The sequence below is a fragment of the Triticum aestivum genome, chromosome 7D (assembly GCF_018294505.1).
Source record: "Triticum aestivum cultivar Chinese Spring chromosome 7D, IWGSC CS RefSeq v2.1, whole genome shotgun sequence".
NCBI lineage: Eukaryota > Viridiplantae > Streptophyta > Magnoliopsida > Poales > Poaceae > Triticum > Triticum aestivum.
The window spans coordinates 267669905-267685824 of record NC_057814.1 but is presented as its reverse complement, the minus strand read 5'-3'; the positions used below and the strand labels follow the sequence as shown (position 1 = coordinate 267685824).

The 15920-nt window shown below is 41.7% G+C and overlaps 1 protein-coding gene across 3 annotated transcripts; it reads left to right on the top strand.

The window, feature by feature from the left end:
* Positions 1 to 3497: 3497 nt before the first annotated feature.
* LOC123167720 (phosphatidylinositol-3-phosphatase myotubularin-1) lies at positions 3498 to 15386 on the top strand. Of its 3 annotated transcripts, XM_044585579.1 has the most exons (20): positions 3498 to 3757; positions 4056 to 4127; positions 6023 to 6097; positions 6334 to 6402; positions 6542 to 6611; positions 6947 to 6996; positions 7204 to 7475; positions 7568 to 7641; positions 8415 to 8478; positions 8567 to 8632; positions 10200 to 10299; positions 10394 to 10525; positions 10611 to 10774; positions 11836 to 11920; positions 12336 to 12563; positions 13068 to 13127; positions 13218 to 13282; positions 14079 to 14204; positions 14300 to 14358; positions 14501 to 14649. In XM_044585579.1, the coding sequence occupies exons 1-19, from the start codon at positions 3710 to 3712 to the stop codon at positions 14310 to 14312; spliced, it is 1833 nt and encodes a 610-aa protein (XP_044441514.1). In that variant the 5' UTR covers positions 3498 to 3709; the 3' UTR covers positions 14313 to 14358; positions 14501 to 14649. The 3 variants fall into 3 exon arrangements, with proteins under 3 accessions (XP_044441514.1, XP_044441512.1, XP_044441513.1); XM_044585577.1 differs by having other exon boundaries at positions 14079 to 14358; positions 14501 to 15386; XM_044585578.1 differs by lacking the exon at positions 6334 to 6402 and having other exon boundaries at positions 14079 to 14358; positions 14501 to 15386.
* The last annotated feature ends 534 nt before the right edge of the window (positions 15387 to 15920 follow it).

The following is a 15920-nucleotide window of genomic DNA, read 5'->3' as shown; positions in this document are numbered from 1 at the left end:
CAAGCTCAACATCAACAAGCAAACCATGACATCGAACATTGGAGATCTCGTGTGGATACACCTTCGCAAGGACCGCTTCCCCAACGAACGCAAATCCAAGCTTCTACCTCGAGCCGACGGACCCTTCAAGGTGATAGCATGCTACAACAACAATGCATACAAGATCAATCTCCCGCGCGACAAGTACAACGTGAGCGACGTCTTCAACGTCAAGGATCTCTTTCCCTACCATGGTGATGAGGCTTTCGATCCGAGGTCGGATCTCTCCCAGGGGGGGGGGGGATGATGCGGAGCATCATATGGTCATCCCCATGGACCTACCATCGTCTTACCAAGTGCCAAGAGAACCGATGACACGAGCACGAGCTAGAGCTCTCGAGAACGAGGTGACATCTCTCCTTAGTGATGTTCCATATGACCCTCTCGAGACATGGCTACTACCTAAGTCCAGAATGTTATGCATGATTAGGTACCAAGAGGACCCTCTCGAAGATGCACATGAAGACGGACAAGTCCCCAAGTTCATGGATGAAGAGAACCAACGAAATGAGTCAAGAACATCTCCCAGGACCCGGACATCCGACCCGATGCGAGCCCGGACATCCGGCCCCAGCCCGGAAATCCGGCATCCTTCACAGAACCTCCCCGAAGCCGGTCCCCGCCAGCCCGGACATTCGGCCCAGGCGCCGGACATCCGACCCATCATGAGCAGTCGGACATCCGGCCACTAGCCCGGAAATCAGGACCGCACCTATCCAGAGAGCACCGAAGCTGGACCCCGCCAGCCCGGACATCCGGCCCCACCCCAGACATCCGGCCCGACGCCCGGACGTCTGGTGCAGCCTGTCTACGCACAGTAAAGGGTCGGGGCCCATGTAACCCTTCGCCCCACTAGACTATATATACTCCCTCTCCCTCACGTTTTAGGGTTAGCAAAGGATTAACTCATTTTAGAGGCAGAGCTTTGCTCATCCATTCGGTCTACTCCATCGAGAGACCGCGGCCTCTACGGAGAAGATCCATCGATTGGATTCAAGACCCCTCACGGGAAGACCCCTCAAGACCTCCTCTCAGAGAAGAACTTGCTACTGATTGTATCGTCCTTTGTTGCGTTTGCATCTTGTATCACTCTTTATGTTCATGGATCTAGCACATGTGTGATCTCTCCCGTTGATATGAGTGTGTTCCCCTCCTGTTCGTCGTGTTCTTCGTAGGATCCACTCCATTTCGTGAAAGATCGGGCATCTAGGGTTCTACCCTACATCACCTTGCCAAGCCGGGCGGAGAGATCAAACTTGCTGAGTGCCCCCTCCAAAGATAGAAGCCATCAACTTTCTCATTTGAATCTGCGCCAGCATTGCAAGCCTGTAACCTGGCGAACACGATCGAGTGGATCGACGACATGCCCCAAGACGACACACTGAGAAAAATAGTCTTTGAGAGTAAAATACATTACATCGTTCAACTACTGAAGGTATAACAAAGCCCGTATAACCTCCTCTTCCAAGGTCGGGAACCAGGCTACAATCATATAACCCGGTTAAACAACTACACAAAAAGGAAACAAAATAGAGACCACACACAACATAACACTCACCCGACAGGTGGTGCTCAAGCACGCGAAGCTGCCCCCAGCAACCACCGTTTGGTTGCGAGCGTTACCGACGGTCTCCTCTAGTCTTTGAATCGCCAAGTCATCTGTCCTCTGTTGCTCTGCGTTCCTTCACCGTTGGTATGGGACGGTAAGCAGAACAATTAAGTTGTCTTAATAAGCGTCATTCGAGAGACAATGTTATGTGAGGGCCCTTCTACCATCTGTAAATTGCGTGTATCCTGTAATGCAAGATACTGACTCAGTCGTATGTGCTAGTAGTCGAAAAGCTTAACTCCAATCAACACCGAAGCAAAACGAGACCATACCTAGGCGCCAACACACTAATTTAAGACATCGCATAAATTCTCCTACTTTATCTCTCTGTTTAGTTTAGTATTTATTTTTCGTTCATCCCAGTACTAAGTTTAATTCCCACGTTTAGTTGTTTCCCCTAGCAACCGACTTTAGTGAATTATTTTTAAACTCTATTTTGAGTGTCAGCGTAGCTGCGCAAGTGACGACGCAACTGCATAGATAGTAGTGCATTCCTTTTCACTCCCCGTGGGATCAACAAATTTTACTATGATGAAATTGCTACAATGTCTTGTGCACTTGCAAGACATTAGGCAACCAAGCTAATGTCGTCCATCACCATATATGTAAGTTTTGTATTGACAAGGGTGAGTACAGGGGCACTCAGCAAGTTTCACTATTAAGGATACTAGCACTCACAAATACAATTAGGTATGTAATGGTTAAGTGGTGAAGCTGCAAGCGCGTAAGCATCACACTACAACTTACTCTCTTCGTCCGCGAATAAATGTACTTCTATCTTTTGTTCTAAGTGAAAGTTTTAAAATTTTGACCAACTTCATAGAAAAAAGTAGTAGCACATATGACATCAAATTTGTATATCATGAAAGTACATTTCAAAACGAATCTAGTGATAATAATTTAGTGCAATAAATGCTGCTATTTTTTTCCTATAAAGTTAGTCAAAGTTTCAAAAACTTTGACTTAGGATAAAACCTAGATGTACACTTATTCGCGGACGGAGGGAGTACCTCTATTGGAGTAAGATAAGAAGCGTAATCCAGAACAGGTAACCCGTGAACTAAACATATTATTCATTTACCTACGCAAACATAGCACTACCTTGCCCTTCCCGTCGCATACCCATGAAGAAGAGACAATCAAGACGCTCACACGTTGGCAAGTCTGATTATTATCTTAAAGTTGTTCTATGAACTGTTACAATGCTTCAAGCCGTCTATAATTGCGGACATGGTTTTTCAAAACATTTATTATTGACCCATGATGGGTATCCGTGTTTGCTCTTCTCAATTAGCTGCCAACCAACACATGCGCCCATTTGATGGACTAGAACGAGAAGTTCCAAAACGACTCGACCACTAACTATACATAAACAAGTCCAGGAGGCAGCCGATGAGTCGACATCCTACTCGAGAGCTAGCTGTATCTCTGAGTCAGACCCAACCGAATGGTACACAACTAGGTTGCGCCCAATCTATGCCGTTAAGTTTTTGAGCCACTGCTACCTGAGTCATATGATATTTTAATACATTTTTTTTGCCGATCAACCTGTGGTTGGATGGTTAGAAGAACAATGATATCACCAGCCCACCAAAGTTTAATTCCTAGACGTGACAATGTGACAACTTCGTCAATCGCAAGATAATGTGCCGGCTTAGTCTCTCGAAGGTACTCATAGGAGTAGGATATGCGTGCGTGCATTCATAGAGCGAGTATATGAGCGTACTGTATATTAATAAAAATACACATTTTTTAATATCCGCAGGAAAATAATTTGGAGGAGGAAACTTGGAACGAACTCGTCCATCGTCCCATGCCTCGCCATGGTTCGTAGGTTGCCTCACGCCACCGCACACGAACACAAACCGTGCATTGCATAGAGACCGCGCCGTCACGAATGCGAGACGGTCGCCTCCCCCGACAAGCCAACGCCAAACCAAAGCCCACGCGAACGCAACACCGCTCTCTCTCTCTGTCCCTCTCTCTCTCTCCTCTCGCGCGCGCGACGACAACGAGAAGCCGCGGCGCTGTCGGGTACCCCGCCGCTTCCGCTCGCCGGAGATGGAGGCCTCTGGGAGCTGGGACGCCATCGACTGGAACCAAATCGAGGTACGGTAGCCCCAGCCCCCGTCCCCACACCTTCCTCGGCCCCGCGGTCCCTCACCTTGTACCACCTCGGCCGCGCGCCCGACGCCTCGGCGGGAGTTGGGGCTTCCGATTCGCACGCGGCCCGCGTGCCCGCGTCGGGGCCACCGCACGCTGCGAGCGCGCATCGCTCCATTCCTGGAACCGATAAGCACGCGCATGTGCCTGCACCCCTCCGGCGCGAGTGCGTAGGGTTAGGTTGCTGTTGTGGCTGTGGTCTGACGTTCTAATGCGGCTCTGTGCTTTTTTTTCTCGCTTCAAGGATCCGAGGTCGCGGAGGTCTTCGCAGGGAATGGAGGAGTTCCTGCTCGAGGACGAGGAGGTTTATGCCCAGGTTCGACTCCATCCCCCAAGTTTAAATTCCTCACCAGTTCGATGGATTTCATTTTCTGTGAGGTTGGTGAATTCCGCTTCGCGACCTATTGATATGTTTTGGTAACCATATGCAATCTTATGGTATACGGCGAGCCTGGTGGCGTGGATTGTCATTAACTCTTGATATGTATTGGTTGTGGCCGTTCTAGATTAGCCCAATGGCATTGCACATACCTCAAATTCTATATAACAAATGGGCTAGTATATCGGTTGCAATATTGCTATACTATATGATTTGTTGCGGCGAGGTAGTAGATAATGTGTGTTTCCCTTTATTTTCTAGTCTCATCAGGTTCCACTTCTACACACCTTTTTTTTTTCAGTTAACATATATATGTAATAATGTGCCTAAGCTGGATGTAAATTTTCACAGGAAAAACTAGTGTTTAACACAAACGAAATTTATCACAATAAGCAGTATCGTACAACATTATTATGGATGCTTCCTTCAATAATAAAGTATTATGTACACAAACAGTTGATCTGCAATAAAAATCGAGTACAGTTGGGCATGTCATTGTCCTAAATGGAACTAAATTGCTATTTCCATTGTTTATATGTACAACCTAACCAAATAAGTTTGTGTGAGCAAATTCATAAAAAACAACTTGATATTAATTTTGTTGAATATACCATTCATTAGGTGGAACCTGTTAGTTGACCGAACAATAAAATCTGAGTAAAGGCCAGCGCGGCAGGTCTACAGGCTGTGATACCTCCTGCAGGAGAGATGTGGAAGTCTCCTGCCGCCGGCGAGCCGGCTATCAACTATTGGAATTCAGAAGGACATAATGTGTGCAGTGGGGAGATGAGAGGACTTGACGAGTTGAGGAGTTATGGGGATGTACGGCGGCTCCATTAGGTGTTTTCACGTCGAACGAAGGGTTTTCCGTATCCAAAACGTATCGCAGCAGTATCCCACACGTATCAAACATTAGTTTCTTTTAAAAATAAATAAATCAAAGGACACGTACAAGATACGTATCGGGCCGTATCGGGGCAGTATCCGAGTATCCGGGCAGTATCTGGCCAGATACGCGTGCTTTCTGAAGTATCCGCGCAATGTAGGGCTGTGCTTCCAGCATTCATGTGCTAGATACTGGAGTTAGATCGCAATTAGTGCATTCCAAAAGATTTGGAGGTTGTGTAATAGCATATAGCAGGTCCAATGTAGTAATGTACATAGTTGGCTATTTAGTGGCTGAACTGGAAATTCATAGGTCGGAGTGCATGCATGGCACGCGTTAATCAATTTGTTAGCTAATAGGATCAGTAAACAGGAAATAATTATGGAATGCCTCTAAAAATTGTGGAATAAATGTGAAAGGCAGACAAATGAAGTGTACTGAAATTATAATCTGGTTTTTACTGCCATGCATATTCACTTGCCAGACAGAGAGAACTAGACAATAGCCCCACCGTGGTCAACTCAACAGAGAACAAAGATAACCCAAGGAGAATTTGTGTTGGGTGAGATAATTCAAGGTTCAGTGGACTAGTCTGTGGCTAGTTCCTCCCTTTCTGCTATATTTGCTCCCCCCATACCATGAAATTTCTGCTAACAAGGGAAATAAATGCCTAACTGCCTATCATTGTCAATTTTCCACATGACATATTCTTAAATTGAAGTACTTATTAATCTGTGTGGGGCCAAATCAATTTAGTACTCAAGGTTATATAGTGACTTGTTTTTCCCTAGTGTTCGTAATTTAATAATAAGGAAAACCACGAGTTGTAAATGATAATGCATTTCCAGTCATAAACCAGAAACCTTCACTGAATGAATCTCATTCCCATGTTTGTCTTCACATTTGTCCATCTCGAATTTGATCATCCTTACCTCTCCTTACTTAGGGCCATGGTGTTGTTCTACTAAACACAGATGAGGCCGGCATTGTTTCAGTGACAAATTTCCGTCTTCTCTTTGTGGTAAGCAATCATATTATTATTCTGTTGGAACCGTGAAAACTAATATTACACGGCGTGATGCTTCTTGCACTTAAATACAAATTCCTTCTGCCATGTGATTCTTCTTTTAATATTGTTCACTTTCTACATTGTGCTCTCAATTTCATTCCATCGAATTGGAATCTAGAAAATTTATTGGTTTGTTTTTGGAATAAGAACTTTGTATATTCTGTCTTACATTTCCTTTTTTTTTTCAGAGCCAGGTAACAAAAAGCATAATAGAGTTAGGTACCATACCCCTTAGTACAATTGAGAAGTTAAATGATGTAAGTCTCCAGGTTACTATCAGTGGACACTTTATTGGTTTAAGTTTGGTTTATCTTCTTTGGCGCATGACCACTGTTGTTTGCTCTAATGCTTGCAAGCAATTCTTATGGATTATTGATCAGACTGGTTTTTCTGCAGGATGTAAAGCTTCAATCCGTACCACGCCAGTATGATAAGAAGCAGCCTCGTGAACTTCTTCAAGTCATTGGTGAGTTTCTACTTCGTAGGGTTGCCCTGAGCACCAACAGCTACTTAATCATGAAATTTGAGTAAGTCTGAGTGGAAGAATGATACTATTGGTGTGAGGAATCTCTTTTACATATCATCCTGTAACTGCATCCACCATTTCTTCTATTCTTTTACCCCGACGACTCAGATTTGTGATTTTTACCGTGATAGTTGAAATGTCTTTGTTCTGTTGCTGCTTCATTCATTTTTTTAATGGATGTGCAGTCTATTTCCAGTGATTTTGTTGACCATTTGAAAAGTTCAGAAAATACATTTTAATTACCTCACCTTTTACTTGGTTACTTTTCTGTTCAGGTAAAGACATGAGAGTTATTGTGTTCGCTTTTCGTCCTAGAACCAAGCAGGTAGATATTCTTTTCCATTCTAGCCAAAAACTATTGCATTTGTTTATTGATTACTTTTTTTTAGCTTATTCTGGAAATAAGCGCGGCATTTTCTTTAGGTTGAGCAATATCCAGTTTTAACTTTACATGCACTTGTATTTTGTTATACCAGATTACTAGATTAGCCATTTATCTTCAGAGATCTACTTCTGATACTTACCTTTCCAGAAAAATGAAGTGTTTGACGCTTTGAGAAGATATGCTAAACCTTCTCAGCTGTGGGAGCTATATGCATTTTCTTGTGACCCATCCACTGTTGATAAGAAATCCGATCCAAAGATGCGTCTCATGAAGGAATACCATCGTCTTCTTAGCGAAGGCAGTGAGTTTGAAGTTGAAAAATATTATTTCCGTAACAATTGGAGACTAACCACAGTTAATTCGAGCTATTCATTGTGTTCAACATACCCCTCTCAGTTGATTGTTCCTAAGAGCATAAGGTATTCTTTTGCCTTTGGCAACATCATGTGATAATTTCTGTTCTTTTAAATACATCCTCAACAAGTCACACATGCAAATATTTTTCTTTTAGTGATGAAGATTTGTGGCAAGCTTCTACTTTCCGAGCCGGCAGACGCTTGCCTATTATTTCGTGGTGTAACCCTGGTATGTCTACTCATTTTTCATTCCTTGCAAACATTTTTTACCTTCCCCTGTAATTTTTTTACTCACTATATTTGGAAATTGTTTTATGCATGAAATAACCTCAGCATTTTCTTTTGTAAAATATTGTTGGTTCATAGATGGTCAGTTATCTCCTTTACTACCGGCTAAAAGCCTGGCACCACCACAACTCTTGTTAGTATTCTTGCAAGTATATCCAAACCAGTCAATTGTACTTGTAATGCTACTACGTTTGGGTATGAACCTTCTATTTGGTCTGCCAACCAGTTCTATTTCTGTTTGTTAAAATGTCAAATAAAATCCCAAGAGTAGCTACTATGAAATGGGAACTTCCTGGTTCTCTGATGTCCTTATTTCTTTCTAGTTTAATCATGTCATGTGAAATCATGTTTTATATGTATTTTCTTAAGTAAGTTTGAAATTCGAGTGGTTCATTCATGTTGCTGAACACCAAGTCTCTACATCCGCCGTGCTTGAAAAGAGGGCACACAAATTTTGTTTGAAGTCAAATGGTGCAAAGTTTGACCAAGTTTGTAGGAAAACTATCAACAATTACAATACCAAATCATATGCCTTCCTTTTGGAGTTGGAGGTATTTTATATCCATATTGATCGGGCAAACTACACATGTTTTGGTGATTAAAAGCATGGTTATAGCGGTGATAAAAAGAACCGTGAAGGAGGCATCAGCTAGCATTTTGGTTTTAGTTTTTTTGAATAATATGCAGTAAGAAGTGAACTTGTCTGTATTGCAGTTTCTGGAGCTGTCTTGGCAAGATCGTCTCAACCGCTGGTGGGATTAATGATGAACTTTAGAAAGTGAGCTTACATCGATCTAAATAAATAGCCTTGACATGTGTGCTGACCTCTGAGTGCTGCTGGTCTAATCATACGGTAATTTCTGCAGCAATGCTGACGAGAAGCTTGTTTCTGCTCTCTGCACCCAAAATGTTGATGCGAATTTGCCTCCAAGGTAATCAAAGCATGTTTTACATGTCTATGTTGGTTGGGCTCTGATATCATTTAAGTATCGTCTCTTATAATGTGTCCTTGACTCTATGAGCCCTCTTTCACTTATGATGTTTGCAACTTAATTCTTACATGTGCTTTTCTTTCTCTATTTCTCTCTCTACTAAAAATGAACGAAAGGTTCCCGTTTCACTCTTTCCTTTGTCCAACCCTCTTCCTACTCCCCGTTTTGATTTCTCCCCATCCCACCTCTGTTTTTTTGTCCCATTGGATTTCCTGAAAACTGTCTCAACTTCCCCACATCTTGTTGACTTACCAAACAAAATCTTGTTTTCATTGTTGGCAAGCCAATAAGGCCTCATTTGGTAGAGGTGGTTTTCCAGCCCCAAGGGGGTTGGGATTGGAGGGGATTTGGTGGCTCCTCTTCTTCACCCAATCCTCTCAAATGCTCACCAATCCAACCTTCACATCCCTTAATCCCCTTTCTACTATTTGGTACACACAGTTTTGAACAAGCTGGTGCAGAATGGCAACACTACAATTAAAAGTGCAATCTTTACAACTCAACTCATAAAATAACTTTACATGCAACGAACGTACAACCAGATTATGCAAAGCAACAAATAAGCTCTTATAATCAGTTATAAGTATCATGATTCCAGAAATAAGGAAAATGATTATTGTATAAACATGGCACATGCCACGGTCCAGATGAAAAATACAAGATGTTTGATCAGCGAACATCAGCGGTTTATCATCACAACACAAACACATGTTCGATTGGTGGATGCTCTTAATCAATTGCGAGCATGCTGACCGCGTAGATGATGTCAAGCTGTAGTTGATGATTGTGAGCAGCAAGCAGATGAAGAACTTCATCTATTCAAGACAGAAGGGGCATAATTAGTGGTTACACTTGAACTACTACCATTTGATTGAATACATCCAGAGGACTACATTATAAACATCTGGTCTACAGTTTGAAAACTGGAATGTGTTCAATATCAGACCAGGGAAATAAAAATGTGCAAGCACATTATAAACATCCAGAGGACCACACTTGAACACTTCTTAGTGTAGAAGATAACAAGCATTAGATAGGCTAAGCCAGTTTTCCATATGGCTTAAATCACCCAATATTGCGTTGACAACAAGATAGTACTCCATCAAGACAAATTTTAATGCACCAATTTAACATTGACGGATGCGCAGTCGCGGGCTAAGCTACTAGAATATTTATGCCTCCGTTGCAACGCATGGGCAGTTATGTAGTTGAAAAAACAGATGTATGCAGGCAAACGGTGTTGCACTGTTGCTAATGCTATCGACTGTCTTATTCTCTATCCTCACATGCAGAGCTGAGAACCCATAGCTGATGTCATGTCATATTAAATTTTACCTACTTTTGTGTTTAACATGAGCAAATTCTAGTTAGTATAAGCCACTGCCTTTTATGCCCTCCATTCCATATTTCTTAGCACATATTGACTTTCTGATACGGTGATACCTAACCGCTATGAACAGTTTCAATGCTTTTAATGTTGCAAATTTCCCGCTTCCAATATAAACAGGAAATTATACATAGTTGATGCCCGGCCAAGAGCAAATGCTTTAGCAAATGGGGCAAAGGGTGGTGGCTCAGAGTCATCTTCTAATTATCCAAAATCTGAGGTAAGAGTATATGCACAGATCGGCTTGTATGGGTATTCTATAGAACTGCTTTATACTTTGTTTTATTTCTATAATTCATTGGATTTGGAACCAGGTTCTTTTCTTAGGAATACAAAACATCCACACAATGAGAGATAGTCTTTCTCGCCTTAGGGATTATGTGGATGCCCATGGGTCAATATCATCAAACGGTTCCTCTTCAGCTGTATCCCTCGTCGGAGACCGGGCAAGCATTTGATTTTTTCACACTGTAATGTCTGCATGTTCACTGAGAAGCAAACACAAGAATAATATAATATTTTCTCTTTCAGAGAAATCGTGGATCAACCTGGGGTGGAGGCAGTCTTAATAGCATGACACAGTTTTCTTCGATGTTAGGGGAATGGCTAAATCATATCCAGAACATCCTGGTTGGTGCTTCATGGATTGCTGCACAAATTGCCCAGGAATCAGCTTCAGTTCTTGTCCATTGCAGGTTTTTTTGTACTTACCTCAGTATCGATAAGATGTGCTAATTGAACTAATTTGCTGGTTGTTGTAAATGGAGAACATTGATGGTTCTGTTTTCTGTGATCATGCTTATTGATTTTGCATTTAGTTCAGACATGTCATGCATGCAAGTGTCTGCAGGGAAGATTTGCTATTCTCTGCTCATCATATTTGTGCTTATCAATTCAGATAACAAAAGATCTGTTGCGAATGATTATGAAATATTTGTGTGATCAGTAGGAAAAGAAAACCATTTGAACCCTCAACTATGGCAAGAGTCTGCTTATGTGATGTGCATAAATTCATTTATACATTGCATGGAAGGATGGACACTGTTTGCTGTTAAGGTTTTACTGTTTTAGTATCTGAACCCGTTTGTTAAAATAATAATAATAATGATATGTATCCCAAGTTTCTACCACTTGTTGTCAAACTTGCATAATCAGAACCTGAAAATTTGCTCCTTTTACTCTTGTGACCCTAGGATGTGAAATAATGGTGAAACCACCTTGAGAGGTTATTGAACTACCATTTGGAGGTAGTGAAGCCAGCCTATTTTCACCCTTTTGCTGCCGTAGCTCCTTTAATCATTTGTTGTAGCTGGGATTACATGCCAATGCCACTGGAGTGGTTGAACTATACCATGCAGGTTACCTTATATAATGATCTGGTGTTAAAGCAGGCCTTAAGAACCAAATGCTGGTTGGTAGGTCTTTGTTCATTTTGAGTTTGGAACATGGCTTGTGACCCAAGATTTAATCATGGACAGGGATGTGTGAAAGTTAGCTATCCATGTGCCAGAACGGTTTCAATATCTTATGGGTTTCAACTCTAGCCTATCCCAACTTGTTTGGGACTGAAAGGCTTTGTTGTTGTTGTTGTTGTTGTTGTTGTTTACTAGTCTTACTAGGAATCAGAGGGACTCCAAATCCTGGCTGTCTTGCTCACCTCTCATGCATTAATAATGATAATCTTAGGCTGCATGATTGCTACAGCTTTGTTGCTCCGATCAAATTTTAATTTCTGATTTTTGTTTCTCTTTTGCAGTGATGGTTGGGACCGCACAACCCAGTTGATTGCACTTGCTTGTTTGTTGCTTGACCCCTATTATAGAACGTTCGATGGGTTCCAGGTACAGACTCGCAGAGACCACAAAGTTTGCAATGTGCTCCTGTGGCAAGATAATTTTGTTTCCACTTCTCCTCCATTCCTGTCATGAAACTCTTCAATGGAATATTTAGAATTATATTTGATGTTTGATTGTTTTTGTTGTTAAAATGGAAATGTAATGTAATGACATGCCATTTCCTCGGACTAGTTGTTGCACATGCCTCTTCACATGATATATGGCCTTCTGAACTTTTAAGACTAAAACTGCAGTTCATATTCACATTAAGTTCCTGTGCCCTGCCATTAATCAACATTACGTTGTCTAATGTATAATAGTTCCCGATTGCTGATTTGTTTCAATTGTGTCACTTCAATAGTATGAAAGACTTGGTTTTGGAACTTGGATATATAACACTCTTTTACCAAACTGTTTTTAGGCCCTTGTGGAAAAGGATTGGCTAGCTTTTGGTCACCCGTTTGCAGAGCGATTGGGAATTCCAACAGTGTCCGAGAATGGGGGATCACAGTATGAGTTACTAAGGCAACCATCTGTTGGGAATTTAACCAGTTCGCCGAGCAGAGGTTCTTTAGGAACACCAGGGTCATCCTCTAATACATCAGTTCAATCCCAGACATCAAACAACAGTTCACCCATACTGTTACAGGTAGCCTACAAGTGCTACTTTTCTTTTCCTTTTGTCTTGTAGATTGTATCAATAAATAATAGGAGTTGCCTTGGTCTCAGCAACTACCAACTGGTGGCTTTGATGAATAAATGATAGGCTGTTTCTTTTATATGTTAATATTCAAATTACTTGTTCTATTTAATAGATTATGGATTTTACCTATTTGGGGGGCTAAAGGCTGCTCACAGTTTAGTTAGGCTGTGCAGCAGACCCTTCACAAATCATGCCTCTCAGAAGTGTTAAATTTCTAATGGAGTGACATCAGTTAACAGCATGGTGTGCTTTAATGATTATCAATGTGTTCGAGCATTTGAGAACAAAACTGCATGGCTCCTTTTTAATATAATAGGGGCGACCTATCATACAGTTTGGATGTTTCTGTTGTCTTGTTCATGCATTTGTGTTTGCTTTGGAGGTATTTGATATACATTTTGTTTAATTACTTGAGCTTGTTCTCTTCTAATACCGCATCTTTTGTTTCAGTGGCTTGATTGTATTGCTCAGTTGTTACGTCTATACCCAGCTGCATTTCAGTTTTCATCTGTAAGTCTTCTTTTTCTTCTGCAGCTGTATGGTCATGCTAACACTAGGTCTCTTCATGGATATGCATAACCTGGACTATTCTTGTTGCAGAAATTCCTAGTTGACTTTATGGATTGTGTGCTATCATGTCGCTTTGGGAACTTCCTATGCAATAGGTATTTAATCTAGAGACCGTCTTGGCAATTTTTTGTTCGTATGTCGTTTGTGTGTGTGTGCTCATGCGCACGTGCGGTGGGGGGAGGGAGGGGGGGAGACAAAGGCATGTTCATCACACCCTTTCCATTTTATGTGTGAATCATCAATAAAAGTGAAGCATATGAAAAACGCGAAATTTGAAATGCAGATGTTGTGTCGATATATTTATTAGTAGGACATCATGTAAGAATTGAACTTCTTTTAAGTTCAGATCAATTTTCAGTTAAAATTTGTATGTATGTATCGAATAAAAGGAACCTCTGTAAGGAGACATGCCCTCATTCTTCTAAGGTTTTCCATATGCTTTTTAATGTTTAAGAAGTATCCCCTCATGGAAAAACAACTAGCAGGATTATTTATGAAGGATTGCAGTTGAATTAAGTCACTATAGGGTGCACTGAGCAATTCTGAAGTTTATCTTAGGTATCTATTAGTACACATTTGGTGCTCAAATCAATTCAAAGTGTCAGCAGGCTGCATGTGTATTATCTAGTAATTAGTTGACCCAGTAATCATGCCACATCCTGTTTTAGAATCCATCATCCACAAATTTTAAGCTGTATAATCCACAAATTTTAAGCTGTTTAAGCTGTATAATCCACAAATTGGAGATCCTATTGATTACGTGCCAAAAATGTGCTTGTCCAGACCATGATAGTCTCTGGTTAAAAAGATAATGTTTGATTCTTTCTGCACTGTTTGGTTTATCTTAATTGTAAAGTATTCTGCATGGCTAATTTTTATTCCAAATGCAAGTGAGCGGGAAAGAGAGCAATCTGGGGTTACAAGCTCTTGCCATTGCATGTGGACGTACTTGGCTGATCTCCGGGCTTCTGGTGGTAGCTTCCATGAGCACATTAATCCATTTTATGACCGAGAGAGGTATTGGCTCCCCCTTGTACCCCCTGCTGCAGCACTTGCTCCAACTCTATGGCCTCAGTTTTATTTGAGATGGACATGTCCCCCTGAATCACAAGGTGGCGGTCTTGAATCCCATGGGCATTCCATGCGTAAAAAATACGAGGCCTCAGTCAAGGTACTTTTCTATAGCCTTTTATTATTTATTATGCAGGCTCTTCTCTATTTTTTTAGTACTTATAATACATAAGTTAGCAGACAAAAATTCATGGCTGAAGATAGGTTTCATGTATTCCTTTGTTTTCTCATGCAATGGGCAGTCAAAGGAGATGGCTGAATCAAGATCAAGGGATATTAAAATGAAGATGGAGTCTATGCTGACAGACTTGCAGAGGGAGAGGCGTGCAAGTAGTTCAGCCTTAGCCATGGCTCAAAGGGCTCGAAGGGAGAACGTCGCCATTAAAAGGGCGATCCAAACTATAGGGTGCACTGTTAATTTCTCGACGAACGAAAACCAAGTGGACAAGTCCGAGGAGATGTCATATTCATTTCGAAGAGAAGCTGACACTGTATCCCAGCAAGATGATAATGCTGACCTGTCTGTATCCATCTCTGCGATTGAGGACAGTTTGGTATCAGAGACACCAAGCAACCAAGTTTGCGAAACGCTCTGCCCCTTCCGCAGCAGAGAGGGGTGCAGATGGCCGCATGCTGCTTGTGCGCAGCTAGGAAGCCAGTTTGTTGGTTTAAAGGCAAATTTTGATGCTTTTGACCGGCTATCTGTAAAAGATTGCTATTTTCCTAAAGAATAGGCGAGACCATGAGCTCAAGGCAGTTCTAGGTGCACTTTGACAGCTGCCGGTAGAATTTTTTTCCCCGCGGTGGCGCCTCTCAGTTTGCATTGACAGCAGAAGATATGCGCTGGGAGCAAATGAAGATTTAATTATTTTGAGTTGAAGCTCACGTCTGACTCACAAGTTCCTCAGAAGATATGCGCTGGGCAGTTGGTATTCTAGATTAGGGGTTAGCGATTCGTTAAGACCCACTGGGGACTGAAAAGGCAGTCCTTTGTGTTGTATATAGTTTAAAGCAAAGTAATGCCAGATGTGAGAGGTGGTTTCTTTTCACCTGTTGTTTTGGTTGAAAAAAATCATCTGGTTGCTTGGGAATAAGAGCTAATGTACGTCCTGCTCTGGGGTTATCACATTCTTTTTATTGTCACTGTAGCTTTGTGTTGTGAAAATAAAATCATGCTGGGCACAAGCCGAGGCAAAGGGGCTCAGGGTAGTCCTGCCCACATCCTGGGACGTCCACTGATCGAGAGCACAATCTTTTGTAACCCCAGCCTCCTAGGAGGAATGTACTATCCCTTCTCTTCAATGCAATGAAACGCAAAGATAAAATAAAAAATAAAATCATGCTTTGTTTCCAGCGCCAAGGTTTAAGCAATGTCTTGAATTTGATCAGCTAGAAGAACTAATATGTGCAACGAATTCTGCTCACATCCACTTAAAATCAACAACAGTGCTATGCCTTTTCTTCTGTATGAATACCGAATCAAACCATAAACAAGGCTTTATGAACAGCTGAAACACCAAATTGACACAGAATATTATTAGAGCCTGCTGTTTGCATTTGCAGCAAAAACAATCTGAAGAACGATCACACCATTTGCACTAAAGGAAGAAAAATCTTCACTTTTCTTTTTGCAGGAAATCTTCCATTTTCCAATCTTAGTCC